A 26,705-nucleotide genomic window follows, 5' to 3' on the forward strand; every position below is an offset into this window, starting at 1 on the left:
TTTCATGATTCCGTGTACTCCAAAACCGCAAGTCAACTCCAGGCCGTTGTTAATGCTACATTTTCATCAAGGAGCAGTTCTAAACTACTCCAATTCGTCGTTTTCGTCGTTACAAGTTGAAGGACTTCCCTCCTCAGACGAAGCCATTGATGCCGAAGTCGTCGTCGTCGTTGAGCTGGTCGTAGCTGATCAGGCCGGAGTGCGCATCGCTGGTGAAGGAGAAGTCTTCGCCGGTGGTGAAGCTATCCAGCGCAGAGGCGAAGCCATCGTCGGACATCTCCCGCTTGATGCTGCCTTTGCGGTTGTTCTTGTTGGGGGTGCTCTTGGCGACGCGGCCGTTGGTGACAGCTGCGAGAAGTTTAGCATGTGGACATGATCTCAGGTTGATGAGGATGCATACCGCTGAGGGCTGCCTTCTTCGGAGTGGCTTTGCGCGGTGTCGATGGATTGGACTTGGTACGCGAGGGCGCGATTTCGCCGCGCTCGCCACGCTCGACTTCTTCCTTGAGGACGGCGGACTCCTTCTTGATCTTGCGGAAGCGGTTCTCGAGCGTGTCGTACGTGGTGCCGAAGTACATGGCGGTTTGCTTGAGATCGACCTGGAATATGATTAGCTTGATGTTAAATGTTCATGAGAGGCAAAAACACCTTGACGCCAGTAGCGAGGATAGCCGCGATAACACGCTGCCAGGTGGCTTGCGAGTCCCAGTCGACCTTGCCGTTGGCCATGATGTTTGTGAATGTCGGTGGTAGAAGAGAGGAGTGTCGAAAGTTGTGGATCGGTTTTGATCGCTGTCGCGAGTTGTGAAGGAGGTCGTGAGAGTCTGTTATAGAAACAGAAAGAGGAAGAAAGTTTGATGACGTGGGGTGCTTTTCAATGGCTCTGTGAAGTGTCGTGAGAAGTTGTGAAGCGCTGTGAGATTTTGTATGCAGGTCTGCCGCCTAGACGACATGTGACACAATGACAGTGAGAGGTGAAGGACATAGCAACGACTCTAAATCGTTCACTTACGGCTTCTCGCCTCTTCTTATAGTCTTACGTGACGTCTTGGTTGCTGCGGTGATGGTTGCTTGGAAACTACAGGCCAGAATCGACGCATTTCAACGACCGACAGCTTCGAAAGAGGTCACAAACAAGGTCGCACATGCAAGCACTCTACACGACATCTCACAACACGCGACGAGGCCTCAACGGCCGCGGGGGTGTCCTCCACCAAGCCAGGGCCGGTCTGTCAGGGCCAGGGCCAGCATCCTGATCTATCACTTTCGCATGCAGGTACCGGGGCCTGCTGATTCGACCGGGGTTTCACAAATGGCTGGAATAGGCAAACTCTCTGGTGAGTCACGGCCGGAACATCGATGTCGCTTCCGGCGATTCGATGGCGTGTGCTGGTGAGAATTGGAGATGGCTGGGGAGGAGGTGAAGTCGGAAACTTAATTGTCCTGACGCGGGCGGGATTTCCGGAGTTCGGCATCGACCTGGACCTGAGCCCTCTTCACGTTGCCATCTCGCAGGCTTCCCATTTCGATGGCTGGGCAGAACGAGAGAAACGGCAACCAGAAGACAGAGCCATTCGAAGAATTCTGCAGTTACTAACCCCGATGGTACTACGTTCACCGAAGAATACGAATGGCTTTGACCTCAAGCGTAACATGTCGACTCCGGGCAGCCCAGGTGGTCGTCCTATTCACACATGGCTTCGGTGCCGTCCTACTTTGGCTGTCTCTGGAGTTTGAGGTGGCTCGAATGCGGGACAAGGACTCTTGCTTACAACCGATCTCACAGCCTGGATAAGGAGCAGTGATTCCTTGGCGTGCGTCTCTACTACCGTGAGCAGGGAGGAAGTTGTATTGACGGGAAGTCGGCAGCAGAAGCGCAACGAGCGGTTTGCTGCTGCGGATGCTGGCAAGAAGACCAATCGAGTACAGGTGTCTGATGTTCGAGGCTTCTTCACTCGAACGAAACCGTGAAGCGCGAAAATTCACCATGTCTCAGCGCTTCAGAAACTCCGCCTGCAATGCTGGTCAATAACACACGCTGCATATTTACTTCTCTCGGGCCAGAAGTTCTTCAGGCACATCCCACGCGCGTGGAAGCGCAGTCTACGCTATGATTTGTAGGCACTGACAACGTCGGGATAGTATACGTGTCTTGTAGGTGATGCAGCGCAACCAGGCCGCAATGCCTCTGGAGGTATCTTGAGCCATGGCTTCGTGGTGTCGCATATGCATCGAGCTAATGTCTGGATTCGATGTCCTTAGTCTGGAAACGGCCAGACCTCCGACCATCTCCGTCTCTCCGCCCCCGTCGATGAATGCCGTGAGATGAAGTCTTCCTTAAAACATGCCATGTGCTCTTTTCCCGCCTGGTATTGCTCATGGGACACCCAGCCGTCCCAGCCACGATATCCACCCATACTCGTCAAAAATTCGGTCATCAACTCGATGCTTTGCGTCCAAAGAACGAATTGCTCATCATGGGCGGCTCTGTCCTCATCTGTGAAAGACAGCGGGCATGGGTATGCGACAGGATCATCCACAACCTGACTCCACTCTTGCTGTAGACTCATCAAGAGGTCCTGGACGAGTAGCTCGCCATCGCTGAAGATGTTCCCCGCAAGACTAGGCAATCGACCAAGCAGGCCTTGGCCAAAGCTAATAGCCCGTCTGACATCGTCGCACTGGCACAGGAGCTCGACTTCGTACAGTTTCCATAATATCTGAGCCCCGCGTAGCTTTCTAGCAGCCTGCTGGTCTTCTCTGCTGAGCTCTCCAAAGTTGTCAGGTAACTTGATGGCGTCCGCGTCAAAAGTGTCTGGGATTTCACCGTCGAATTTGAGAAATTCGGGATGCCGGGCTTGCGCGAACAGTGGAGCGATGTGGACTGCCTGCCAGTCGATGATGGCTGTGATTTCCGTCGGATCATTCTCGTCGACGAATATGTTATCCCAGTGAAGATCAGTGTGCCAGACAACTGGCTCAGAGAGGATTGGATCCGTTGGCTTCAGATACTGAGCCACCTTCTCGTAATCTCGCAGAGTCTGAATCTTCGTTCTGGAGTTTTGCTGGTATTGCCCCGGGCCGTTGTAAAACCCTTGCGGATCGGGAAACTTTGAGGACCTCTGCAAGCAAGCGATTTCACGCTCCGCGATTGCGAGATTATATTCTTCTACCGTCGCCCAGGGTCCTTGGTTGGTCGTTGCACCGGCCCTGCCATGATCGAAGAAGTTTCTGTCGGTGGTTGGGCCAACAGCGAATGCTGGAAATTTTGTGTCTCCTTCCAATGGCAGAAGGATACGTTGATCGGTCTCGGTGGCATCAAGGTCCTTCGCGTAGTAAAGGCTCCCATAAGCGGGGAGTTTTGATGACGTGAATGCAGCTTCATAGCTCACAAGTTTGTGAATGATGGCGGCTTTTTGACGATCGGTTATCGTGTCCCAGACCTTATGAAGTTCGAGCCCGCGGCATTTTTCCATCAAGATGTACTCGGCGCCGACAGGATTGTCTGCCGACGAACTCCAAGCGTAGACTTGCGGTACAGGGACACCAAGAACATTCCGCACATAGTCCATCGTAGCCACCTCGCTTGCGGTGGTAAGATGCTCGTAGCCTGCGTTGGGGTTAGGCAGTTTCGCGATCATCTCCTTGCCGTTGTCCATGGTGAGCAGAAATGCTTTATTAAAACTGCCCTCGGACAGCTTCGCTAGTTTAACACAGAACTGTGACCCGACCGTCGGCGCCGCAGCCTGCGCCAGTTCCGTGACGTTGAACCTTCGCCGTCGGCATGCCATTTGTTGCTCCTCATTCCACAGCCAGCGTCCCGACGAGTAGCTATAAAGCGACTCCGGGTCATTGTCGATCAAGAGCGCACGACCGCGTGAAGCGACGGAGCGCCTAAAGACATTGTTGATTCGGGAGAGCATGCTATACAACAGTCGCAACCTGAACCGAGTGTTCAAAAGTGACCATGAGGACTTGGCCGAAAGGAACGAGTTGGTGATTCCATGAGGGTATAGGAAGGAGGAAAGACAAAGGCGGATTTCAACGCAGCGCTTGCTCAGGCACGGCAGGTTAGTGGCACGTGAAGTAGAAATATGATTGGATGGCAGCGCCCGGGCGGGCGGGCGGCGCCAGGCCCGAGCCTTACATAACCTGACCTTCCCAATTATCATTCACCACCGTAATAACTCTTCCCACGCCGAACATAATCATTTGCGATTGAATATGGCTGCAGCAGTCTCACAGCAGCAAGGGCGCGCTCCTGCTCCTGGATGAGATCTGTTACAATTTGCCGATAAGCTGGTCTCTGACCTTGGCAGCGTTATCTTTATTCGCCTCTTGCTTTGTATCGACGTCGACAGACGCTAGCACACGATGAGAGTCCTTCTGTGCTATTTCGCGAATGATCTTATTCTTCGCGTTCGAATTTGCCTGCAGATTCAACCGTATGACCCCTGGCTTTCCCTTGACCGGTTCCCCCTTATCCAGGCGAAGGCCAAACTTCTCGTCGTTCTTCGCAGTCTTCGGTGGAAAGACACGTTGGCCAGCACCACTCTCGGACATATGCAATACTCGTTTCAGGTTTGACTTGGTCTTCGTGATCTCCTCGAAGATCTCCCGGACGGCCTTCTTCACAGTGCTCGACATTGTGGCTAGTCTGAACAGGTTAGCGGTGCTATGGGGACTCTGCTAATCACACACGCTCTCGAAATCTTTGTTGTCTTTGCTCTTCAGCTTTAACGTTCTTGCTCTAGAGCCGAGAGGTCTCGAAAACGGGATTGGCTTGATTGGTAATGCCCTGAAAAGTAATATTCGAATGGCACTAATGGTCGTAAAAAAGTGCCTGGATCGATTTGTGGGAGGGTGACAGTGGCAGAATGCCAAAAGCTCATCAAGTTAATTTGTAGATATACAAGTTTGGGAAGATCAAGTGGAATGCTGGGAGTTGGAAGGTGTTGGGCATCTTTCTCTTCTTGTATAAATGTGCAGCATTTAGGGATAGGCACCGTCATCTGTATGCTACTGCTAGCCACTGATCACTCGTGCATTCAATTTACCCGCCGTCTAGCAGAAACGGAGCCTCTGAGATGACGATCGTAGGGAAATTTGTTGGTCACCATGTCTTGCTGGCTCCATTGGCTCCATTGGCGCTCGCCCGACTCGTAGATATTGGCACTGATTGTATACAAGCCGCTCTCGAGACGGTTGTAGACGCCCAGTCTTTACACGTTGTTTCAAATAACCGTCGCGACTAGGTTATGGACAGTCGCGGGAAAAAGGGGCGGTAAGCCATCTAGGCAACGGTTCGATAGGCTCGTCTGGACTGCGACTTGACTTGTAGCAATGCCTCAACAGTGTGCTTTGTCAAACGCTTATGCGCTATTTGCAGGACCCGAAAATTCTGCAAGAGCGTCGCAGTGGGCTGCGATCATCTTGGGTGACTGTCGACACGCCAGTAAAAGGATGCTTGAGGTACCTAACCAGGTCTGCCTCGCGAGGTGCATCATCGCCATAATCTTAATTGAAGCACCAACGCCTGCGAACAGTACCTGTCCAACCATTAGTGTTGAACACGAAATCGACCAAGGTGCATACGTACTCCTCCTCCCCAACTACGGCGGCAGCATCGGCAAAGGAGCCGCCTTCGCCTCCTACTCCACCACGCCGGGACAAGGCCAGGGCGACTACCACGCAGAACGCCATCAAGCTGGGGTACGTCGACAAAGAGCGCCTCGTCGTCGGCGGGGTGAGTCAAGCCGGGTTTCTGTCCTACCTCGCGAGCGTGAAGAATGGGATGCATGGATCGGGGGGTTGAGAAGTATATTGGGGTTGGAGAGAGAGTTGATTCGTAAGATGTGAACTATCGCCTCCTCGCGGCTCGGGGCTTGGGGAATTCGAGTGGGAGTTTCAGTCTCGCCATTCTGGTCACCGCCGCTTGAGCCTTGCCGATTTTTCTTGCGGTCTTCTCGGCCTCTGTTGGTGCGCTGACTTTGCAGCCCAGCTCGTTGAAGTACTGCGAGATCTGCTTCGTCTCCATTTTGAGATCATCCTTCAGGTTGCTCGTATCCGTCGTCCAGCCGTCGATGTACAGTGACAGCGCACACATATGAGTGTACATATTGTCAAGCTGCCACTTCCCCAGCTCTGAGCCCGAGTCATTGGTGAAGCGCCGACGAACGGTGTCGACAAGATTCTGCGGCCAGCCAGGAAGTCGCTTGGAGAGGATATCTTTCTTGGGGACTTTCTTCCCGCCTCGATTGCTGCCCAGAACGTCGTGGAACTCGAGAAGTAGAGTCAGATACCGCAGAGCCTTGAGCTTGATGGCATCGTCGCTCTTAGCGATGGCCTCCACTCGATCGGCTGGGAAGCGGTGTTTGAATTGGATGACTTCGTCGGCTCGGACCTTGTCCTGCCATTCCTTGATCTGTATCATACGAGCATCGCTGGGTGGTATGAGGGTGTCGAAAGAGTAGACGTCTTCCACGGTCTCGGCACTGAGGTTGGGCCTTGGTATCGGTTTAGCCGCGAGCTGCGTCTCAGCGTCTTGTTGTGCATCCCTGTTGGCTGCTCCTGCGGTCGTGCCGCCCACTGACTCCAGAATCGCAGACTGCACATCCGTCACTCTGCCCTTGCCTTTCGTGTCTTGTGTGATGGCATTCTCCGTCTTGCTCAGAATCGCCTTCTTCGCCTTCTTGGTTCCGAATTCACGACCTAGCTCTTCCCTCTGTTGCGCTAGAGTCAGCCTGTCCTGTTCTACTTCTTGCACTTCTGATCGTAAAGTGCTTCGTAGGCTGAGGTGATGTGCCGGCGTGACATGTAGCTCTTTTGTTGCAGGGTCGAAAACGGCGACGTAGTGGGAAGTGTGCTGGTCGAGCGTGTCTGGGACTGCGGTATAGTCGAGCCGAGGGTGTTGTGAGGATTGTAGCAGCAGATCGTGGGTCTTTGGCTTCACAGCATCGTTTGCATGCTTCGTCGACGTAGCCTTTGCGTAGGCCTTGAACGGGACTCGTGGTGCATTCACACCCGGTGTCGACAGCAAGACCACGCCATTCTCCTCGGTGTATGAGACCTTGATGTTGCCGCCCGCATCAATTGCGACCTTCTTGCTAGGCGTATCGACGCCGTTAGACTGCCTCTTGCGCTTCTTGCTCTCCTTCTCCGCCATGTTGTTGTGTATCTGGAGTGTGGGTGTTGTTCAAGCTCTCCAAAATTTGTCGATGGTCCTTGCCCAAAATGGTTTATGCGATTGGGTTTGGAGCGACCGCCGACAGCCAATCAATCCAATGAACCCCGACGTCAGCGTAAACTCAAAAAGCGGGCAGCTTGGACGCGACGACACGATCGAGCATCGACGTGAACGAGAATGGAGCTGCAGAAACCGGCTTTGCACAGGCACTACTGCCTTTCCTGCTCGGACTTAGCTCCTACCGCGCGCCTCATATACCTCTGTTCTGTTTTCTGAAGCGTTCAGTCCTCGAACAATCCCTGTTTAGCGATCTCGCCGCAGAGGCTCATCACCACGTCTTCCCACAGCACAGCCGCCAGGGACAAGAGCCCGCGCAAGCTCGAGACTCGTCCAACGGGACACCCCAACCGAACAGATATCCTCCGCGAGACCTCGAGATCCCCTTTGAGGAATTCGACACATCCCCGGAACAACATGGCCGATCAGGCCAAGAATGCAGCCGCTGGCGCGCAAGATAAAGCGCAGGATGCTACAAAGGGCACGCCAGTCTCAGGGGCTCAAGAGAAGGTCAAGACTGCCACAGACTCGGCTCTAGGGACGGTTCAGAATGTGGGCAGCAAGGTGGCAACCAAGGGGCAGTCCATCCTCGATTCGATATTTCCTCCTGAGAAGCGGGCGGCGTTTCTCGCGAAGCTGCAGTCTTTCATGCTCGCGAACCCCAAGCTATCCGTATGTGACGATATCCAAACGTTAGGGATAACAAGCTAAGTCGTATGGTTGTAGGCATTCCTGGGCATGAACATCGCCCTCACCGGCATACCTCTGGGTCTCTTCATTCTCTTCAGCATTGTCGTCTTCATCACGGCGCTAGTCATAGCACTGGTCGTCGCTCTGCTGGCTGCCGTCATATTCACCCTCTTCTGCGTCGGCACCGCATTGGTGATTGTCTTCCCAGCAGTCCTGTTCACGACAGGTGCGGCGTGCTTCTTGTTCCTCTGGGGTTTGGGAGGGTATTACATCCTCAAATGGGCCAACGGAGCAGAAAGCAAAGAAGGCTCTCAACAACCAGCAGAAGGCTCTTCTATCGGCGACTCACTCAATCGCCTCACAGGAGGCAGGCTCGACGGCTTCATGGAAGGTGCTCGAGCGCAGAATGCCAAGAAAGACATTTCCGGATATTCAGACCGCTTCACGAAGCCACAAGAACAGCCTGAAGGACAGGAGACGGGGACGACTCAGAATGGCGCGCCGGATTCTAAGAAACAAGTGGGTGACAACACCGAGCAACCCACCGACGCCAGCTCTGGCACCTCTAAACCGGCGGCTGACTCGAGCAACGCAGTGAAATCCGCGACAAGCACCATAGGCGCGGCCAGCGGCTGACTAGCCGACTGGTGGAATCGCAACCCAGACCAACAGAATCACGAATGAACAGATGAACCCACCTAGGACTTGCACGACAGAACGTCCCCGTCAGCTCAGAATGTACGATTGAATGTATATGCATATATCTGTATAGAACCTCCGCAAACCCCACATCCCCATCATCTCTAATACGAAGTCGGCATCAAACTCATCCTCCCCCCATCCAAAACCATAATATTCCCATTCAAATACGCCCCCGCCTGACCCGCCGCATACAACACAAACCCCGCCATATCGCTCGTCGCCCCCAACCTCTCCGCGGGGACAAAACTCTTCGGAAACGCGCCCTCCACACTAGGATCCTCCGATTTATCGAACAACCCCTCCGCCAAATCCGTCGGAAACAACCCCGGCGCGAGCCCATTCATCCGAATCTCGTACGGCGCCAGATTCAACGCCAGAGATTTTATCAGGTGCGTCGTCGCAGCTTTGGTCAGGGCATAACACTCCGTATTGCGAATATACCCCGCGATACTCGTCGTGACGAGAACCTGCGATTTCACCCCCGGGCTGAATTGGTTTTGCGGTTTATTCCCCTCCCCCAACAATTTCAAAAACGCGAACGTCGTAAACGCCACCGCCGTCGTATTCGTCGCGAACCCCCTCTCCCACGCCTCCGGGTCCTGCGCCATCGCCGCGTCCGCGAACTCCTCGAGCGAGGCGCCCGACGAGGCGAGGCCTTTTGGGTTCAGACGCGGGGTTGGGTAGTACCCGGAGTTCGAGATTAGGAGGTTTATGTACCCCGTTTCGGACTTGATTTGTGAGGCGATGGCGGTGAGGGAGGCTTTGGAGGTGACGTCGCCGACGATGGGGATTACGTTTCCGTTGATGGAGGTTGCTGTGACGGCGGCGTGGAGTTTTTCAGGGCGCCGGCCGATTATGTAGATTTTGGAGGCGGAGTTGGAGGCCAGGGTTTTTGTGAGCATGAGGCCGAGACCTGGACGACGTACTTAGTGTTTGGGTTGCGATAGGATGGGGAATGGATTGTGGTACCTGTTCCGCCGCCGGTGATTACGGCGACGATGCCTTTGACGGAGAAGAGTTTTGTTGGGTCGGTTGTTGTGTGGTCCATTTTGATCTTTTTCTTCAGCTTTGGGAGGTAAATAGGAGAGGCTAGGAATTTGGTGAGATTGTGCTGGATTGTGAAGAGGTGAAGTTGTGTTGGGTTGAGCTCTCTCGCAACTTTCACCGACATGCGGCGCTAGGCTGCGATGGGGAAAAGGTTATTCTGTGGGGTCATTGAGATTCCACCTGCAGGTCATGTTCAAGAAAGGAACGAGTTGATGTCAAGACTCTGGTCGATAGTATGTTGGACAAGGTTAATAAGCATGTTGATCTGTTAAGCACGAAATAAAAAGAGAAAGGAGCCAGTGAAGAAGAATACAAGTAAAGTAGAGAAGAAGCCTCAAAACTCAGCCTTGTCGAAAGCACAACGACGAAAAGAGAGAGAGAAAGAAGTACTACTTCCCCTCCCCCAAAATCAACTCCACCGCCCTCTCCGCCGCAATCATCACGCCCATGGAAGGATTCACCGTCAACGGCTCCACAATACTCGCATCGACCACAAACAAATTCTGCATCCCCTTCACCCGCGTATCAACATCCACACATTCCCCCAGCCGACAGCTCGAACTCCAGTGATTCACATTCCCCAGCGTGTACGCCGAGGGGGAGGTGATGTAGTCCACGATTTCGTCCTTGGTCGCGTTGGCGGGGATGTTGCGGGGCGTGAGGCCGGAGGCTGGGAGGGCCGCGAAGAGCTTGTGGATGAAGGACGCGATGGCGTCGGCGTCGCGGTGCGTGGGGTCCGTGTAGAAGAAGGGCGCGGCCGGGCCGGGGGCCGAGGAGGTTGTGTTGACGGCCACGCGCCCGAAGGATTTCATGCCGGAGGTGCCGTAGATGTTGAGGGTGATGGTGTTGTTGTCGAGGTAGCCGCCGAAGCCGGAGGAGTCGATCGTGCCTTGCACGCCGACTTTGTCGCCGTTCGGGTAGGCGATTTCGTCCCAGAAGGCGGAGGTTTCGGAGGCGAAGGCGTAGGGGCCGGAGCGGTGTTGGAGGTAGAGGTCTCGGTCGGATGGGATGGGCGTCGTGTAGTTGTAGATGTAGGAGTGGATTTGGGGGCCGGAGAGTTCGATGAAGGTGTTGGGGTTGTCGAAGAGGCCGGCGCCGACGGCGGTGTTGTTGATCCAGGAGGAGGGGGGTATTGAGAGGAGGCCGTGTTGGGAGAGGTTTGTTAGGGCGGCGCTGTCGCCGATTCCGGAGAGCATGAGGAGTTGTGGGCTGAAGAGGGCGCCGCCGGAGAGGATGACTCGGCCGTTTTGGTCGCAGGTCTTGAGGTGTGTTTCTTTGCCGTTGATTTTGGCGATTACGCCTGTCGCTTTGCCGCCGTTGCGGACGACGCGCTTGACTTGCACGCCGTGTTGGAACTTGAAGTTGGAGCGCTTGAGGGCGTCTTGGAGGTATGTCTTGACCGGGCCGCTTCTTTGGCCTCCTTCGTACATGAACTCTGGGTGGCCGAAGACTTCGGTCTTGTCGTTTGGTACGTCGTTGAAGGTGACCTCTTTGTACCCAGCACCTTCAACGAGCCATTTCTTGGCTGCCGTGTATCCTAATTGCAAGTAGTACTTGCCGTCCGTGGAAGGGTTCTGAGTGAATGGCTGCTTCGCACGTAGCTTCGAGATGGCGCTCGAAAGGTCGCTGTACTTCCACTTTTGGGGAAAGTAACGATCGAAATCGGTTGAAGGAGGCTGGAAGAATAGCCCAGCGTTGATGGCAGTGCATCCGCCAATCGTGCACGCAGCGTACGCGTTCAGCTGTGTCTCATTGCACAAGAGATTATAGCTAGGGTTGGTGTAGATCGATTTGTACAGACCAGGCACATCGACACGGCCCAGATCGGTGTTGTCGAGCCATGCGGGCCTTTCGCGGCTTCCGGTGATGTAGTATGAAGGTTCGCCTTGTTCGAGGAGAAGTGTCTTCTTGCCAGCTTCGCTCATGCGGTCGGCGACGATGATCCCGGCTGGTCCAGCTCCTGCAATGCATTAGTACAGTCTCTTAAAGAAAGCTTCTGATATCGACTCACCCACAACAATGACATCCCACGTCTCGTCATTGTGAGAGTTGCCTGCTGGCAAGGCCTGGACGCCTGAAAGCGCCAACAAGAAGGCCGCCCTCTCGAACCGCATGTCTGCGGGAGGCCCTTACACCACCGGGTCGATCCTGCGAACGGAAAACGAATGAATGAACAACGAAATGCTCGAGAAAGACCGTCCGCAGCAAATGCAACCGCAAAAGAAGAATCCTCTCTCGTATTTGAGAAGCCCAACAACCAGATGAAGCAAGCAACAAGGAAGAACCCTCTCTATCTCTATTCAAATCAGCAATACCACTTGACGCAGAAAAGCGAAAGGAGTTAAACGCTCAGAACGTGCAACCCAAAACGGATGCAGTTGCGAATCCTGGCGGCACAACTCCAAGTAATAAACATCTGTGTCAGTGGCGATCTCATCTCAAACCTTCAGCCCATGCGCAGTGCGCACGAGCTGAGCCTATAGGGGAGCCAATTATAGCAAGAGTCGCATGTCGGTCTGCAAGTGGTAAGAACTACGACATGGGAGCCAGCTGGTGCTGGGGTAACACGAAAGGTGTGAAAGTCGGCGGTGGAATAAATGGTCGCTCGTATTATGGTGTGGAGATGGACCGAGATTTTCGTGGTGGCAATTCTTCGGCAAGTGTCGTACTTTGATGATGAGCTTGTGAAGGAGCTTGTCGAGACTTGAGCTCGGCGATGCGATGTAGGATTGTATTGTCGCTGTTGTTATATAAGTGCCACGATCGATGACAAAGATGCAGGGTAGTCGATGGTGTGTGAAACATCGTGGAAGTCAATGATCCTTTGCGTCATGGCCGGGCAACCCTTAGTGTGTTAGCATGGTCTTGCCTGTAGACCTTATTTTAGAGTATTTCCACCAACCGTATTATAATTCGATTAATGACGACAGGCGTACCACTGTGCGTTTCCATGCGACTTCATGCATTTCTTCTGGACTTACACAGTCTGCCATCCGGCCGGGCCTCCCAATAGTCGCTGCCAACCGCGGTGAGGGCGTAAAAGGTATGATTCGGGTCGTACTTTTGTTTGATTTGCAGGAGGCGATCGTAGTTGACTCCGTAGTAGTCTTGTTTGAAGTCAGGATCTTGGAAATCCGCCTGCAGTGCATCAGCAGTTGTGTGCCCATAATGAAGAATGTACTTACTTCGTTGATATATGTGCCACTGCCAGGAGAAATGTCCTTGAGGATCGGGATGAACTTGTCAGTCATCTTGTTGGCGTTTGCTACCATTTGAGACCAAGGTGCTGTGAAGTTCCAAGGTGTTGTGACAACAGTATCGAGTAGGGTGTCTCTCCAAGCTGGATTGATTGAATTGTATACATCGCCAGCGACTGACGTCGATACGTTGATGCCGACAATGAAGAAAGCGCCTCCATCGTTGGCAATCTTCCGGTAAGCATGGGTCACCGCAGAGTTGTTGTTAAGCACTGCTGATCGCGGCACCAGTCTTCCACCATACTGAGCAATGCCGACTTGAATTGGAGCGAACATTGTGTTGAACTCCTCGAAATAGTTTGGGAATTGCTTCACCAGCTTGGTGTACTTGATGCCAAGTCGATCCAGTGTCGAAGTAAGTGGCTGCAAGAGTTCGTTCATGCGCTCGGCGCTGACACCAGGCCCGGTCATGGGTGAGATGGCGAACGATGAGGTGCTGAAGGCAGACACACTCATGATGCCTTCATCCACAATCGCTGGCAAGCTTACATGGTAGGCCTCAATGGCTTTCCAGAAAGTGTCCTGCGAGATGCCATCACTCGTGAAAGACAGGTTTCCTCCGGACGTTGGCATGTCTGCATGTGCTTTCACGGTCATGGAGAGCACGACCCCAAACGTTCCACCGCCGCCACCACTCAAAGCCCAGAACAAGTCAGAGTTCTTCGCACGACTGGCCGTGAGGTGTCTGCCCCGAGCATCGACCACTTCCCACTCCAAGACTTGATCAGCTGCGAGACCGTACTTGGAGCCCAGAGTAGAATGACCGCCGCCCTGGGCGTACCCTCCGGCGAGACCGACTGTTGGACACTCGCCTCCGAGTACGACGAGCCCGTGCTGGTGAGCTGCAGCATACGCTTCAAACCCTTGAACACCTGCCCCCATCTTCATGGCTTTTCCGGTATAGTGGCGGGACCTATGATCTGAGATCTGGATGTCTTTCAGATGATGCGTCCAGATGCCAAGGGAGCCAGCACCGGCACTTTTGCCATTGTAGTCGTGGCCTGTATTCCTGATGGTGATTCGAATGTTGTTTCGCTCGGTAAACCGCAATGCTTTCGACACATCACTCGCCGATCCGACGGCGACAGCATATCGATTGTATGTTCCAAGAATGCATCGACCCTGGATTCCAGTGAACGGATCACAGCTTTGATTGGCGAAGAATGGAGCCATGATCGAAGAGGAAGAATCGTAACTGGTCAATGTCAGTCTCTGCGCTCTTTTTGTTTGCCACCTTGGAGCACACTGAGTCTGTGGTAATGTCCACGCCTCTTGCAGCGTATTACATTCCCCGGCATTGTATTGGCCAAACCTCGAGTCGTGGCAAGGAGCTGCGAGGGGGATGGTCTCGACAAGCTTGCCGCCTAATGTCTTGTTGAAGGCGGCCCATCGCTCTCTCGAAGGCCAACATGCGTCGCCAGGAAAACATCGACAGTGCACATCAGCGGATACGGCGAACTGGGGAAGCAGTGTGCCTAGCGAGGCCAGTAGATGGAATGATGAGGTGAGGTTGCCTTGCATGATTCACTGCCTGAAAAGATGTTTCCTCGTGAGAAGCCGCGAGCGCCGCATGTAAGTTGTATACTGTCTGCAAGGTCCATCATGTCTTTTTGATGTGAGAGCTGAAAGATTCGCCAGCCAAGATCTGCAGGCTTGCATTGCTGGACGAGGAGATTCTCTCGGCCTTTGGCGCCTCGAAGGAGAAGGCGTTGTGCCGATCTTCGTGTGACGGCACCTCACCACGTGAGACTCCTTCTTTCTCCTCATCCTCCTCATCACTGCTGTGCGACATGCGGAAGGAGCTGCTGATATGGAATGCGAGAAGCCGCAAAGTCGGGAGTTCTGTTGGCGGGGCGTTATGATTGCAGCGGTGGAGAATCCCTGCAGGAGATGCCGGCCGATATTGAACAACCAGGATGCGCAAAGTGTCTATGTTCCACAACGTGGCGTCTGTTCCACGGCAGCGGTAGCCTCCCAGTGAACGACAGCCGTAGACCACTAATTCTGATGTGTCGATTCCTGAACATCCTGAAGCATCCCATCGCCCCAGTGCACTGATGGGCCTCGCCGTCCTCCGTCCGAACTGCGCAAGGATGTTATCGGCGACCAGGTTACTAGCACGCGGCCTCTAGACCGTGAAACCACAGCAGAGCAAAACACGACGAATGGCCAGAGATACATTGGGCGACGCCGAACATCTTCCAGCGGCGTCCTGCTGCTAGCCGTGAGCCATGCGCGACCAGTCGCTCCTGCCCCTGTGCGCGGCCCTCAGTCCCCGTGGTGATTGCAGCACAAACGCTGGTCGGCGTTCTACAGCGCGTTTGGTCCCCATGCCACCTTCCAACATTCGACACCACCACTCTTCGGCCAGCGCGACCTTCTTCACCATGGCCCATTAGTGACGGCTGCCACGACCGGAAGTGCTATATCACTTCCACCACTCCCTGATGCGAGAGTCATACCGATCCGACATTGAAATGCTCATCATGCCTGACGACGCCGCAAAGAGAGACAGCGCCGTCGCCGGCGAGGATGTCGAAAAGCAGACGAGCGGCCAGACGCTGTTCCTCAACGAAGATGTCACTTCTCTGGCCTGGCAGGACCTCACCGTCACCGTCAACGACCGCACCACTCAAGCCCCTCGAAATATTCTGGACGCATCCTCTGGCATTGTTCGCCCAGGCCAGATGATGGCTTTGATGGGGCCTTCTGGATCAGGCAAAACGACGCTCCTCAACACTCTCGCGCAGCGGCAAACACCGACTCATGGAAAAGTCCTCATCAATGGCGCCGAGTGTCCCCTCGCTACACACCGTGCAGTCAGCTCGTTTGTAGAGCAAGAAGACACCTTGATCGGATCGCTCACCGTCGAGGAGACACTAAAGTTTGCCGCCAAGCTGTCACTCCCCAGGTTGGGTTCCCTGTACCACCATCCTTACAAATGATACTGACACGTGGAATAGCACTGTATCCAAGACGGAGGCGTACAGTCGTGCGTCCAGCCTCATCGCAGCGTTTGGTCTGTCAGAGCAGCGGCGCACGCTCATCGGCACCCCAATTCAGAAAGGCATCTCAGGAGGCCAGAAGCGCAGAGTTTCTGTCGCAACACATCTCATTACCGGTCCTCGGGTGCTGTATCTCGATGAGCCAACGTCGGGACTTGACTCTACGGCTAGCTTTGAAGTCATGTCTTTCATTCGCGACATTGCCAAGCGGAATAACGTGAGCACAGAATGCTTCCAAGGGGCGTGACTTGACTGACTTTCATCGCAGCTGATCGTCATTGCAAGCATTCATCAACCATCAACCAAGACACTCGAGCTCTTCTCCAAAGTCACACTCCTCTCCAAAGGCAAGACCTGCTTCTATGGCGGTGTCAGCGAGGTCGACCAATACTTCCGTGGACTAGGAATGGAAATCCCACATCTCACCAATCCATCCGAGCACATGCTTGACTTGACCAACGTCGACTTCGGGAGCGAGGAAGCCCAAACTAGATTGGACATCATCTTCGAAGGCTGGAAGAACTCAGAGCGCCCTCACGATCTCGCAAACGAGATCAAAGCCCTTTCGAGCCACCAAGCACAAGTTACCCCTGTTGCAGCTCGTCCGCCCTTCTTCTCGCAAGTCCTTACATTGCTTCGGCGTGCGTTCATCAAGAGCTACAGAGACCTGGTTTGCTACTGGGTGAGAGTTGCCATGTACATGGGCCTGGCAATCATGATGGGCACAGTTTGGCTACGTTTAAGTCCAACGCAAGAGCACATCCAGCCGTTCATCAATGCGATCGTAAGAAGCCTATTTCCCGCTCCAGTTCAATGACTAACTTGGGACAGTTTTTCGGCTCTGCGTTTCTGAGCTTCATGGCCGTAGCCTATGTCCCTGCTTTCCTCGAGGATAGGGCGGTCTTTGTGAAGGAGCGTGCGAACGGTCTTTACGGTCCCACGGCTTTTCTGGTGACCAACTTTCTCGTTGGCCTACCGTTCCTGTTCCTGATTGCGTTTCTCTTCTCAGTCGTCAGCTATTGGCTGATCGACCTACGGCCAGACGGCGGTGCCTTTTTCACCTGGATCATGTGGCTCTTCCTGGACCTCATCGCTGCAGAATCGCTCGTTGTTTTGGTCTCTTCCATCTTCCCCAACTTTGTGGTTGCACTGGCGCTTGTCGCCTTCGCCAACGGACTGTGGATGAGCGTGGGCGGCTTTCTTGTCGCCATGCCGGTCTTGAACGTCTTCTGGAAGTACGTCTTTCATTACATCGACTACCAAGCCTACGTCTTCCAGGGAATGATGGTCAACGAGTTCAAAGACCGGATCTACGACTGCGAAGTCCAGAATGGCCAATGCTTTTGCATGTACCAGAGCGCGCTGCAGAAGGAATGCAAGATCGAAGGCCGTGCCGTCCTGGACAATTACGACTATGCACCTGGCAGGGAGGGCAAGTGGGTGGGGATCCTCATCGGCATCATTGTCGTCTATCGCCTGCTCGGATGGCTCGTCACGTACTTGAAGAAGACGTAGGATCGTTCCGCGGCGCAGGGGTTATCGGACTGGGGACTAATTTGTCTTTTGGATGCTCAGCGAGGAGTTCACATGAGGGTGGGAGCGAGCTATGAATTGACCCTCCCGACAGGATCGGAGAGCGGCGAAATGACAACCTGCTATCAATCAATGCTTCATCAGTAGAGATTCACTCAGGTACATCCCCCACGGCATGTGAAACAACCTCACAGTGCACCGGCATATGCACGTATGCGGAAGTCGCAATGGCACGCTTCCGTCTGCAGGGCAAGGCTTGACGTCGGACATGCAACTGTTTTGGACATGGCCTGACAGAAACGGGCCGCTTCGCCATGTGTGTGATAACAAGTGTAGGATTCCCACGCGTTCGATGGCAGGTTAAGGTGGTATTTCGTGTTGAAGACTGACTTCAAGAGGCTCTGTGACTACGATTTGATTGGGTTTCCAAGCGAAAAGATATCGCTAGCGTCAGGGCCGATGTTGAAGCATTCGGCATTTCCCAGCCCCCGACAGAACCTTTGATTGATGGAGAAAAGGATTCGTGGTGCGTACCAAAGCGACGATGCCGTGCGTTCCATGCTGCGTTGGGGCGCCCCCATTCGAGCCTGGCAGGAAGCGTCATTTCGCCTACACAGACACATGAAAGTGGGAGGCGGCGAGGCAAAAGGCCTGGCCAGTGGAAGACGGCGATCGTCACACGTGCGTTAGACTCAGCCCAGTCGGCGGCTGACGGTGGGCTTGCCATCCACCACATGGGAAGGATGCCCATGATGCTGCGGCACGAAAAGCCGCGCCTGGGTGAGGGCAGAGAGCGCACGCGTCGAGACACCATGCGCTCGCTGGCGGCCTCGGACGGGGCTATTGGATTTTGCGCTGCTTGACGAACCTACCCATCCATCCAGGGGCCCGAGGCAGGTCTACAGTAGTTCAAAGTTGTTCCTGAGGCACCGTCGTCGAACCCACCGTGACCCGCGCAAGGCTACGACGACCTACATTACACCCCCGGCCTGCCAGCGACACAGACCCAACTGGTCCTGTCAACCGTTCACCGCATACCCGGCTAAGGGACCAGCCAGCCAGATCGCGCGTCGCGCTTGCCGCCGGGTTTGAGCCGGATTCGAGAGTCATGGCTTTCCAGCCGCTATCCGTGGGCGACATCTTGATGCTGTCGCAGACGGCCTGGAAGATTGGACGAGCATTCACTCACGGCAAGAAGAGCGCCCCTGCCGAGTTCGCAGAGGTGGAGAGGGAAGCCAATGGCCTCAGCGACGCCCTCAAACTCGTTGCCGAAACGCTGCATGCCGATGGCAGTATACTCACCCACGCCGACGTCGACACTCGATCTGCCGTCAATGCCATCCTCCAGAGCGCGCACCAGACCCTAGATGACCTCGACAGCTTCGTCGACCGGTATCAGGTCATCAAGAAGAAAGAGACGAATGGGGGATTCGTGGTGGAGAGGAGTTGGAGCGAGGTTGTCCTTGCGAATTACAAGACGTTCAAATGGACGACAGAGGGCTCGAACTTGACAGAGCTGCGCAACATGCTCAATATGCATACCAACTCCATCAACTTGACGATGCAGGCCCTGCAGTCGAGATCTCTAGCTAGACTAGAGAAGACGGTGGTTCCCATGGCTGGTGAGTAAGGTCAGCTTACGGTGGCACAGCGAGACTGACGTCAAAACAGAGAACATTGCAAGCATCCACGATCGTGTTCACGGAGATCTCGGCGACAAGATTGACGACTTGCATCGCATCATCATGGCTATAGCGTCCAGTACACCCAGCTTACATGCGAGAGACAGGGCGCTGGAGTCTGGTTCTGGAAGTATCAGAGACAGCACAAGCACTACGTCAACGCTCGATCATCAGCCCGCTAGCAGTGCACACTCAAGTCGAATGCTTGAACCGCCTCCTCCTCGATCCTCCAGTTACCAAATACCCCCACGTCCTGCCAGCCGTTCCCCACGGACTTCCGCAGCCAAAGTACCCTCGAGCGCCGCATCTGGTACAAGGTCCACCCGCGAAGACTCGGCCTACTATAGTGCTTCTGGATCTCGTCCCTACTCGGATGGCAAGCGAATGGACTGGGATTTTGAGACCGGCGCTCCCGTCGACCACCGTCCCAGCATAGGCGGTGGTCGAGTCAATTTCGACGCCGGTGCTTCACCGAATGACAGTGGCTATGCTGCGACGGAGCCTAGTTCTCGACGTGCATCTGGACATTTTCGAAGGGAATCTGCGACTTTACCGGCGTTGTTCAAGGCTGTTGAGGACGACTATGATGCCGTTGCCGGTAGTAGCCGACTATCTGAGATTGACAATGTGTCGCCAAAGAGTCAGAGGGAAACTTGGAGTTCGGCGAAGAGTGCTGGACACTTGCCACCGCCGGCTATTCCGTCTGAATACGAACGGTTACAGCCACCTGCGACGCCGACGTCGGTGTTCTCACAGCTTCAGCGCTCGAGGACGAATCCTGTGGACGAGAGGTATGTTTGATGTAGAATAGAGATCGTGCTCGACATTCGAGTTACTAATTTGTGGCAGACCTGTTTCGACCGCATCAAGACCGCAGACAGCAAAGACCAAATGGCAATCAGATCAGCAATCTTTGAAATCGCACGACATCACCAAGTTCGAACGACAATTGTTCAGGAATGCTGCTATACTGTGCGACGTGCGTGGCAAACTTGTAGAGCATGCCCAGATAAAGCCTGACGAGCCGGATCCTCGATACAACGTGGAGATGGTACCGGCCTGCCAGGAAGCACGTATCTTTGTCATTCGGAAACGAGAGAACCGTGAGCATGGTGGGACCAAGGTCGCGACCAGTATTTGGTGTCTTCAAAACGACGGCGAAGTACGATTGCAACACAAACTCTCAGAAATGCAGGAAACAGTCCCGTACTGCTCCTACTTCGAGCCGGAGAAGGTGTCTCTGCCAGAGACGGACGCTCCCATTGCACTCAAGTTCCATTCCGAGGAGTGGGGGAGTCTGCTGAAAGATGAGATGAAGACGAATTGGGTGAATTACTACTTCGCGTCGGAGAATGATGCCACTGCCTTCCAGTCGGCTGTCTATGGACGGACTCTGCTCGGCAGCTATCGGACGACCAAAACCACCGTCATCCACGAAGGGCTTAAGGGTGCCTTTGCATTCGAGGAGCAATTCGCCAACATCGAAATGCTTCGACTTTGGGAAGATGACGGCGTCTCAACACCAGGTGCCGCCGGGGGTGTCCTGGCTCTCATGCACATCAGCTCGAACTTCGGCGAGGGGTGGGCGCGCTGGTGGATCAACAACAGCAAACAGCAAGTGAAAGTGAAAGACGACGGGGCGAAGTTCGCCAAAGTGAAGGGTATCGACGTTACTGTCGTCCGGCCTGGGAGCAGTAAAGCCGCGATTGAGAGGGCGCGAACAGTGTCGATCGGGGCGGAGGGCATGTCGTCGGCGCAGCAAGCACGGAATGCCGTCAAGAGGGTGAATGGAGTGAAGATTGAGTTCAAGACGGAGGACGAGAGGTCGAAGTTTGTGTCGGCGGCGAAGCGGGCGCAGGAGAATTCGATGCCGTTGCCGGAGCTTTGAGGGCAAAGAGGACCGGTGTCTCGACGATGCGCCTGTCGGCTCTAATGGTTACGAATGATATGTCTGGGCTAGAATGGAGATGGAGATTGGGGAAATGGATATGGCTTTTGTACGAAACTTCTTTGTTGGAACGATACCACCATGGCGATGTGTTTAGCGGGAGTTTTTGGGGCTCCGATCGATCTACGAGGAGAGTTAGGTGGATTTTGATACGAGATAGATGTGTATTTATTTGATTCGAAAGACAAACCCTTGAGTGAGTGAGGGGGTGAGTGATGAGGATTATATGCTACGACTTCTTCATTTGGGTGAGCGAGCTTGGACTGAAGATGGTGCGGAGGTGGTTGGCATGTGCGGCGAGGTGTTTCAGTGAGTGTAGCTGGATGGACTGCTGGCTTTGGACATTGACCTGAGACTCCGTTTCATGACGAGCTGCGCGAACCTACTGATTCGACGACTTGTGGGCTCTACTACTTCTTTATCGAGGTTGATATCAACGGTGTTGTTGCATGAGGTACGGATGTGGACGGTGGGATTGGATATCTTTCGTATAATGATATACTCACCAGGTGGACTGCGCGGAGAATAACAATAACAGGCGAGTCTGCCATCCGCCGGCTCCTTAGTGGGACTTCACTTTCTCTGGCAGCCATCGGCGCAATCTGAGGAACGGAAGTTGAAGACAGTGTTGGACGTCTTTCGTCTGCTGACATACTCACCAGGTGAACTACTCAAACAGCAACAACACCTCTCGACTCCTCCGCCCGCCGTCTCCTCACCAGAACTCCTCCTTCTCAGGCATACTGCTCCACGACCACCGATCGAGCCATCACATCCAAGGCTTCGGCAACGTCATATAACGGGGATCCGAGCACTCATCCGAGTATATCACAAACCAATCCGTGCAGTGAGTACTGAGTGAGTGACGGGGCTCTTTGGGGTTCTTCACAAGCTAATCGGTCATCACAAGCCAGCATCTGATACTCCTCACTGTCAGGTGATCCGAGCTCTGCGGCGCCTTTATCTTCCAGCTTTCACGGCGACGACTCTTCAAATATAACAACATCCTCCACCTCTTGCCTTTTCACACATTCGACATCCACATTCACATTCACATTCACCACCATCCTTGCAATACTCAGCATCGACAGCTACTACGATCGGCTTCGACGGATATCGTTGGTCATTTGGACGGCTTCACAGGTTCTTTCTGACGTTTGGTGGTATTATTGTTGGTGGTGTTTGGCGTCTTGTCTTGGGGTTGTGCGACCGGTTTGAGGAACGGACGTTTACGAGAAGATGAGACGCGAAGAAGCTTTCGCAGACATGGCGAAGCCGAAATACGAGACCAGCGGCCCCTTGAAGAACCACTTCTACATTCTCGACTGGCCAGGCAGTGAGCCAGATCCAGACGACACTCTCACAACTCACTTCCAGAAGGTCACAAAGGTCTCAAGGTTGGCAACGGCTTACTTCGACTGCGAGCTTGTCAAAGTCGGTTTCAAAAAGGCAGACAAGCCATTCGACGTCCTCCAGTACTTCCGCGATGCTTTCCGTCACATGCGCGACGATGACATGCTCGTCATTTACTATGAGGGTGGCGCTGCCGACTGCGACAAGGACTACGAGTGGTAAGTCGTCGAGCATCCATCTCGTCTTCAAGCTTTTGCTAACGACAAGATGCAGGCAATTCGAAAACGGCCCCAAGCGTCCAGTGAATGCATACGATCTTATTCAGCTTTTCTACGATTCGGGCCTCAACATCATGCTCATCCTCGACTGCTACATCCCCACGCGTTTCGAGGAGAAATGGAACGTCCGTTCTGACGGCAAGGGCAACGTCGAGATCATAGCTCGAGGTGAGCGCGTGCAGACCGCCAAGGGCAAAGCGATACAAGGCCACCGATCTGACTTCACGGACAATATGATCAAGGACCTGAAGACGTTTGTCAACGATATCGAGAAGCCTGGCCGCGATGGAGGGTACGGTGGATACCATGCTCCCATGTCTCTGTCGCAGCTCATGCGCTCCAACACGTTTCTGGCGGCCAATCCGAAGCGCATCTTCGATCGCAAGACCAAGGCGAAGGATACCGTCCCGATTGCTCGGATTGTCATTTTGCCGGATGAGGTTAGGGCGAGCAAGCGGATCTCGTGGTTCCTGAAGACGATTCAGGACGAGCCTAAGATCGTGGAAGACGGCGAAGATGGGAATGCGACTGTCAAGGCTATTGTCGAAGACGAGGGCTTCGACGAGCCCATGGACGAGGATTTCGATGGGTCGGTTGCTGGCGCATCTGAGGGAGATGGGCTGTTCTGCACGCCGCCACCCGTCTGATTCACTCCTCCATCGATCTGTTCTCGACGAAGACGAAGCATCATCAAAGTGCGACCGAACCTCCAAGACGAGGCAGCGACCCAGCCGCCGAGCAAGTTTTGGTCGGCAGCACAGTGGCCTCGTCTCTAGCCGCGCTCGACTCTTCTACATCGACAGCCCTCCAGACTCTCCAACCTCGTCTCAGATGACGAGGCTACTTGATACGACACGACAAATATCCACGTGTGCTATACCGGCTTTTCTCCTATCTCACACATCTGAACATGGTAAGCTCACGAACCAGATATCCCCAAAACTGCATATACTGACCGTGAACATGACAGATACTCCAAGCTTCCAAACGGCGGAACAAAGACGGGGCCGATTTTCATTTCTTGTACTTCTAGACAAGCCCTCCTAATAATCACACATGGCCTTCGGTCTCTCATGTTTTAACTCAACACAACAGCAGCCAGAATCGAGAGGTGAAGTCAAGGACTTCACGCCTGAGGCAACAAGGCTAGACCTACATAGGAAAGATCAGCCGAACACATGAATGAAATCGTGCGGAAATCTGCTCACCCTTTCCTTTTCTACATCAACAACTAACTCTTCGCATCGCTACACGTTCAGTCTCCATCGCCCTCCATCTCCCGCTCTCCATCTCATCACTCTCTGCAAAGACCATTCCTCGCACTCACGTGACTGCATCTTTTTGCCCAAAACGGAATCGGGCAGCGCCGTCGGCGGCTCCGCAGGAATGCACATGGGAGAGCTCTCTGCCCGCCGCCAACGGCTATCTTATCGCGCCCACACCAGAGCTCCATTGTTGTTTAATCTTTGCGACCTGGTAGCGCGTCTTTCCCAGGCGGGGTTCGTAATGCGGTTTGTAGGTACTTCTACGATCGGATCCTGAGTACTATATCTTGTCTATCTGTGGTGTAACATTTCTTCTCTTCTTCTTATCCTTCGATCTACTCGTCTTCCTTGGGGTTTTTGGCTTCCATTCTACCTCACGCGAGCACGACAAGATGGTTCTCGAACGACTCCAGCAGATGTCGTCCCATATCACGGGACAGACGGCTCCGGTGTACCCATTGGATCCCCTCTCGTCGGAAGAAATCGCAAAGGCCGTCGCGATCGTCAAGCGCGAGTATCCCAATGTCCACTTCAATGCCGTCTCGCTATGGGAACCTCGCAAGGCGGATATGATGAAGTACCTGGCCTCTCCGGAGACCGTGCCACGACCACACCGTATTGCGGACGTTGTTGCCATCGGCAAGGGAAGCAAAGTCTTCGATGGCTTGGTCGACTTGAACGAGGGCCGGATCGTGAAGTGGGAGCTCACAGAGGGTGTGCAGCCTTTGATCACCATGGAGGATCTGCAGATTGTCGAGATTGTGGTTAGGAAGGATGCGAAGGTCATTGAGCAGTGTGGGATTTTGGGCATTCCGCCGCAGGATATGCATAAGGTCTATTGCGATCCTTGGACGATTGGATACGATGAGCGGTTTGGGTCGGGGGTGAGGCTGCAGCAGGCTCTTATGTATTACAGGCCGCATCCGGATGATAGCCAGTATACTTATCCGCTGGACTTTTGCCCGTATGTGAGGCATACCCAAAGACAAGCACTGTGAGCTGACTTTTTGCTCTTGCAGTATTTACAACGCAGACACGCAAGAAATCATCCACATCGACGTACCCAAAGTCCGACGACCGCTAAACAAAGCCCCTCCGATCAACTACCACGCCGATGCGATTGCAAAAGAGACAGGGTTCAGGAAAGATCTCAAGCCGATCCACATCACACAGCCAGAGGGTGTCTCTTTCACAGTCGACGGCAGGACATTGAAATGGCAGAACTGGAGCGTCCACGTCGGTTTCAACTACCGCGAGGGCATGGTTCTGTCAAACATCTCCTTTAACGACAAGGGCAACGTACGGCCGGTCTTCTGGCGCTTGTCATTGGCGGAGATGGTCGTCCCATACGGCAACCCCGAGCACCCACATCAGAGGAAGCATGCGTTCGATCTGGGAGAATACGGTGGCGGATATATGACGAACTCACTTTCCCTGGGATGTGATTGCAAGGGTGCGATTCATTACATGGATGCCGAGTTTGTCAATCGCGCTGGGGAGCCGCAGACGATTAAGAATGCGATTTGCATTCATGAGGAGGATGCTGGTATTCTGTTCAAGCATACGGATTTCCGTGATGATTCTTGCACGGTTACAAGGGGTCGCAAGCTTGTGATCAGCCATGTCTTTACTGGTAAGTTGTAATCTGAATTCAAAGGTGAGATCAGTCGCTCACTTGACATTAGCTGCCAACTACGAATACTGCGTCTACTGGATCTTCCTCCAAGACGGCACCATCCAGCTGGAGATCAAGCTCACCGGAATCCTAAACACCTACGCCCTCGCTCCCGGCGAAGACGCCGCTCCATGGGGCACCGAGGTCTACCCAGGCGTCAACGCCCACAACCACCAGCACCTCTTCTGCCTCCGCGTCGATCCCAACATCGACGGATCCGAGAACACCGTCTTCCAGGTCGACGCTACCCGCGGCGACGGCGAGGTCGGCAGCCCGCAGAACCCCTACGGCAACGCCTTCTACGCCAAGAAGACGAAACTGGATACCATGGCCACTGCGAAGAGCGATTACGACGGATCTACGAGCCGGACGTGGGAGATGGCTAACACGAATAAGATCAATCCGTATAGCAAGAAGCCTGTGTCGTATAAGCTGGTCAGCAGGGAAGTCCCCAGCTTGCTTCCAAAAGAAGGCAGTCTTGTATGGAAACGCGCTGGATTCGCTCGTCATGCGGTGCATGTCACCAAGTGTAAGTCGATCCTCTCTATCCTCACCGCAATACAATGCTGATTTCCAACCCCAGACTCCGACGACCAAATCCACCCCGCCGGCCGCCACGTCCCACAGACCTCCGGCTCGCCCTCCCAGGGAATCCCCGCCTGGATCGAAGCCGACCCCAACGGCAGTCTCGACAACACAGACGTCGTCCTCTGGCACACCTTTGGCCTCACGCACTTCCCGACTCCCGAGGACTACCCCGTCATGCCCGCCGAGCCGATGACGGTGCTCCTCCGACCTCGCAACTTCTTCACCTCGAACCCGTGTATGGATGTTCCGCCGTCGTATTCGAGCACGCCGACGCAGGTTGCGGCGGGCAAGACGGGGATCAGGGGGATTGTGGATGGTTTGAGTCGGTTGGCTTTTGGGGGAAAGATGGAAAAGGGGGGGAGTAATGATTGTTGCAATTAGGATGTTTGTGTATGGGGGAGGGGGAAATTGTTTGTGTTGTTGTTGTGGATGAAATGCT

The 26,705-nt window shown here is 54.1% G+C and overlaps 12 protein-coding genes across 12 annotated transcripts; 5 read left to right on the forward strand and 7 right to left on the reverse strand.

Moving 5' to 3' along the window:
• Positions 1–133: 133 nt before the first annotated feature.
• M409DRAFT_16754 (uncharacterized protein) lies at positions 134–729 on the reverse strand (the record flags this gene model as incomplete). Its single annotated transcript, XM_033803756.1, has 3 exons — positions 134–348; positions 401–599; positions 649–729. The coding sequence occupies 3 exons, from the start codon at positions 727–729 to the stop codon at positions 134–136; spliced, it is 495 nt and encodes a 164-aa protein (XP_033673682.1).
• A 1,529-nt stretch (positions 730–2,258) lies between these two features.
• M409DRAFT_35412 (uncharacterized protein) lies at positions 2,259–3,923 on the reverse strand (the record flags this gene model as incomplete). Its single annotated transcript, XM_033810394.1, has 1 exon — positions 2,259–3,923. The coding sequence occupies one exon, from the start codon at positions 3,921–3,923 to the stop codon at positions 2,259–2,261; it is 1,665 nt and encodes a 554-aa protein (XP_033673683.1).
• Positions 3,924–4,281: 358 nt separating this feature from the next.
• On the reverse strand, positions 4,282–4,647 carry M409DRAFT_16756 (uncharacterized protein; the record flags this gene model as incomplete). The annotated part of the gene is made up of 1 exon (XM_033803757.1): positions 4,282–4,647. The coding sequence occupies one exon, from the start codon at positions 4,645–4,647 to the stop codon at positions 4,282–4,284; it is 366 nt and encodes a 121-aa protein (XP_033673684.1).
• A 1,213-nt stretch (positions 4,648–5,860) lies between these two features.
• On the reverse strand, positions 5,861–7,165 carry M409DRAFT_49324 (uncharacterized protein; the record flags this gene model as incomplete). Its single annotated transcript, XM_033811208.1, has 1 exon — positions 5,861–7,165. The coding sequence occupies one exon, from the start codon at positions 7,163–7,165 to the stop codon at positions 5,861–5,863; it is 1,305 nt and encodes a 434-aa protein (XP_033673685.1).
• Positions 7,166–7,660: 495 nt separating this feature from the next.
• M409DRAFT_49325 (uncharacterized protein) lies at positions 7,661–8,569 on the forward strand (the record flags this gene model as incomplete). The annotated part of the gene is made up of 2 exons (XM_033811209.1): positions 7,661–7,915; positions 7,970–8,569. The coding sequence occupies 2 exons, from the start codon at positions 7,661–7,663 to the stop codon at positions 8,567–8,569; spliced, it is 855 nt and encodes a 284-aa protein (XP_033673686.1).
• Positions 8,570–8,736: 167 nt separating this feature from the next.
• M409DRAFT_49326 (uncharacterized protein) lies at positions 8,737–9,683 on the reverse strand (the record flags this gene model as incomplete). Its single annotated transcript, XM_033811210.1, has 2 exons — positions 8,737–9,548; positions 9,605–9,683. The coding sequence occupies 2 exons, from the start codon at positions 9,681–9,683 to the stop codon at positions 8,737–8,739; spliced, it is 891 nt and encodes a 296-aa protein (XP_033673687.1).
• Positions 9,684–10,071: 388 nt separating this feature from the next.
• On the reverse strand, positions 10,072–11,796 carry M409DRAFT_62489 (GMC oxidoreductase; the record flags this gene model as incomplete). The annotated part of the gene is made up of 2 exons (XM_033815193.1): positions 10,072–11,642; positions 11,694–11,796. 2 exons carry the CDS (start codon positions 11,794–11,796, stop codon positions 10,072–10,074), a joined length of 1,674 nt encoding a protein of 557 aa, XP_033673688.1.
• Positions 11,797–12,640: 844 nt separating this feature from the next.
• Positions 12,641–14,460, reverse strand: M409DRAFT_35390 (uncharacterized protein; the record flags this gene model as incomplete). The annotated part of the gene is made up of 3 exons (XM_033810389.1): positions 12,641–12,820; positions 12,868–14,134; positions 14,186–14,460. The coding sequence occupies 3 exons, from the start codon at positions 14,458–14,460 to the stop codon at positions 12,641–12,643; spliced, it is 1,722 nt and encodes a 573-aa protein (XP_033673689.1).
• Positions 14,461–15,425: 965 nt separating this feature from the next.
• M409DRAFT_16761 (uncharacterized protein) lies at positions 15,426–17,459 on the forward strand (the record flags this gene model as incomplete). The annotated part of the gene is made up of 4 exons (XM_033803758.1): positions 15,426–15,850; positions 15,903–16,161; positions 16,213–16,728; positions 16,776–17,459. The coding sequence occupies 4 exons, from the start codon at positions 15,426–15,428 to the stop codon at positions 17,457–17,459; spliced, it is 1,884 nt and encodes a 627-aa protein (XP_033673690.1).
• Positions 17,460–18,585: 1,126 nt separating this feature from the next.
• On the forward strand, positions 18,586–21,047 carry M409DRAFT_62492 (uncharacterized protein; the record flags this gene model as incomplete). The annotated part of the gene is made up of 3 exons (XM_033815194.1): positions 18,586–19,099; positions 19,149–19,950; positions 20,030–21,047. 3 exons carry the CDS (start codon positions 18,586–18,588, stop codon positions 21,045–21,047), a joined length of 2,334 nt encoding a protein of 777 aa, XP_033673691.1.
• A 1,326-nt stretch (positions 21,048–22,373) lies between these two features.
• Positions 22,374–23,385, forward strand: M409DRAFT_16763 (uncharacterized protein; the record flags this gene model as incomplete). Its single annotated transcript, XM_033803759.1, has 2 exons — positions 22,374–22,678; positions 22,734–23,385. The coding sequence occupies 2 exons, from the start codon at positions 22,374–22,376 to the stop codon at positions 23,383–23,385; spliced, it is 957 nt and encodes a 318-aa protein (XP_033673692.1).
• A 1,010-nt stretch (positions 23,386–24,395) lies between these two features.
• Positions 24,396–26,647, forward strand: M409DRAFT_62493 (uncharacterized protein; the record flags this gene model as incomplete). The annotated part of the gene is made up of 4 exons (XM_033815195.1): positions 24,396–24,967; positions 25,023–25,636; positions 25,689–26,207; positions 26,262–26,647. The coding sequence occupies 4 exons, from the start codon at positions 24,396–24,398 to the stop codon at positions 26,645–26,647; spliced, it is 2,091 nt and encodes a 696-aa protein (XP_033673693.1).
• Between the last annotated feature and the right edge of the window lie 58 nt (positions 26,648–26,705).

This window comes from Zasmidium cellare (assembly GCF_010093935.1).
Source record: "Zasmidium cellare ATCC 36951 unplaced genomic scaffold M409scaffold_2, whole genome shotgun sequence".
Classification (NCBI taxonomy): Eukaryota; Fungi; Ascomycota; class Dothideomycetes; order Mycosphaerellales; family Mycosphaerellaceae; genus Zasmidium; species Zasmidium cellare.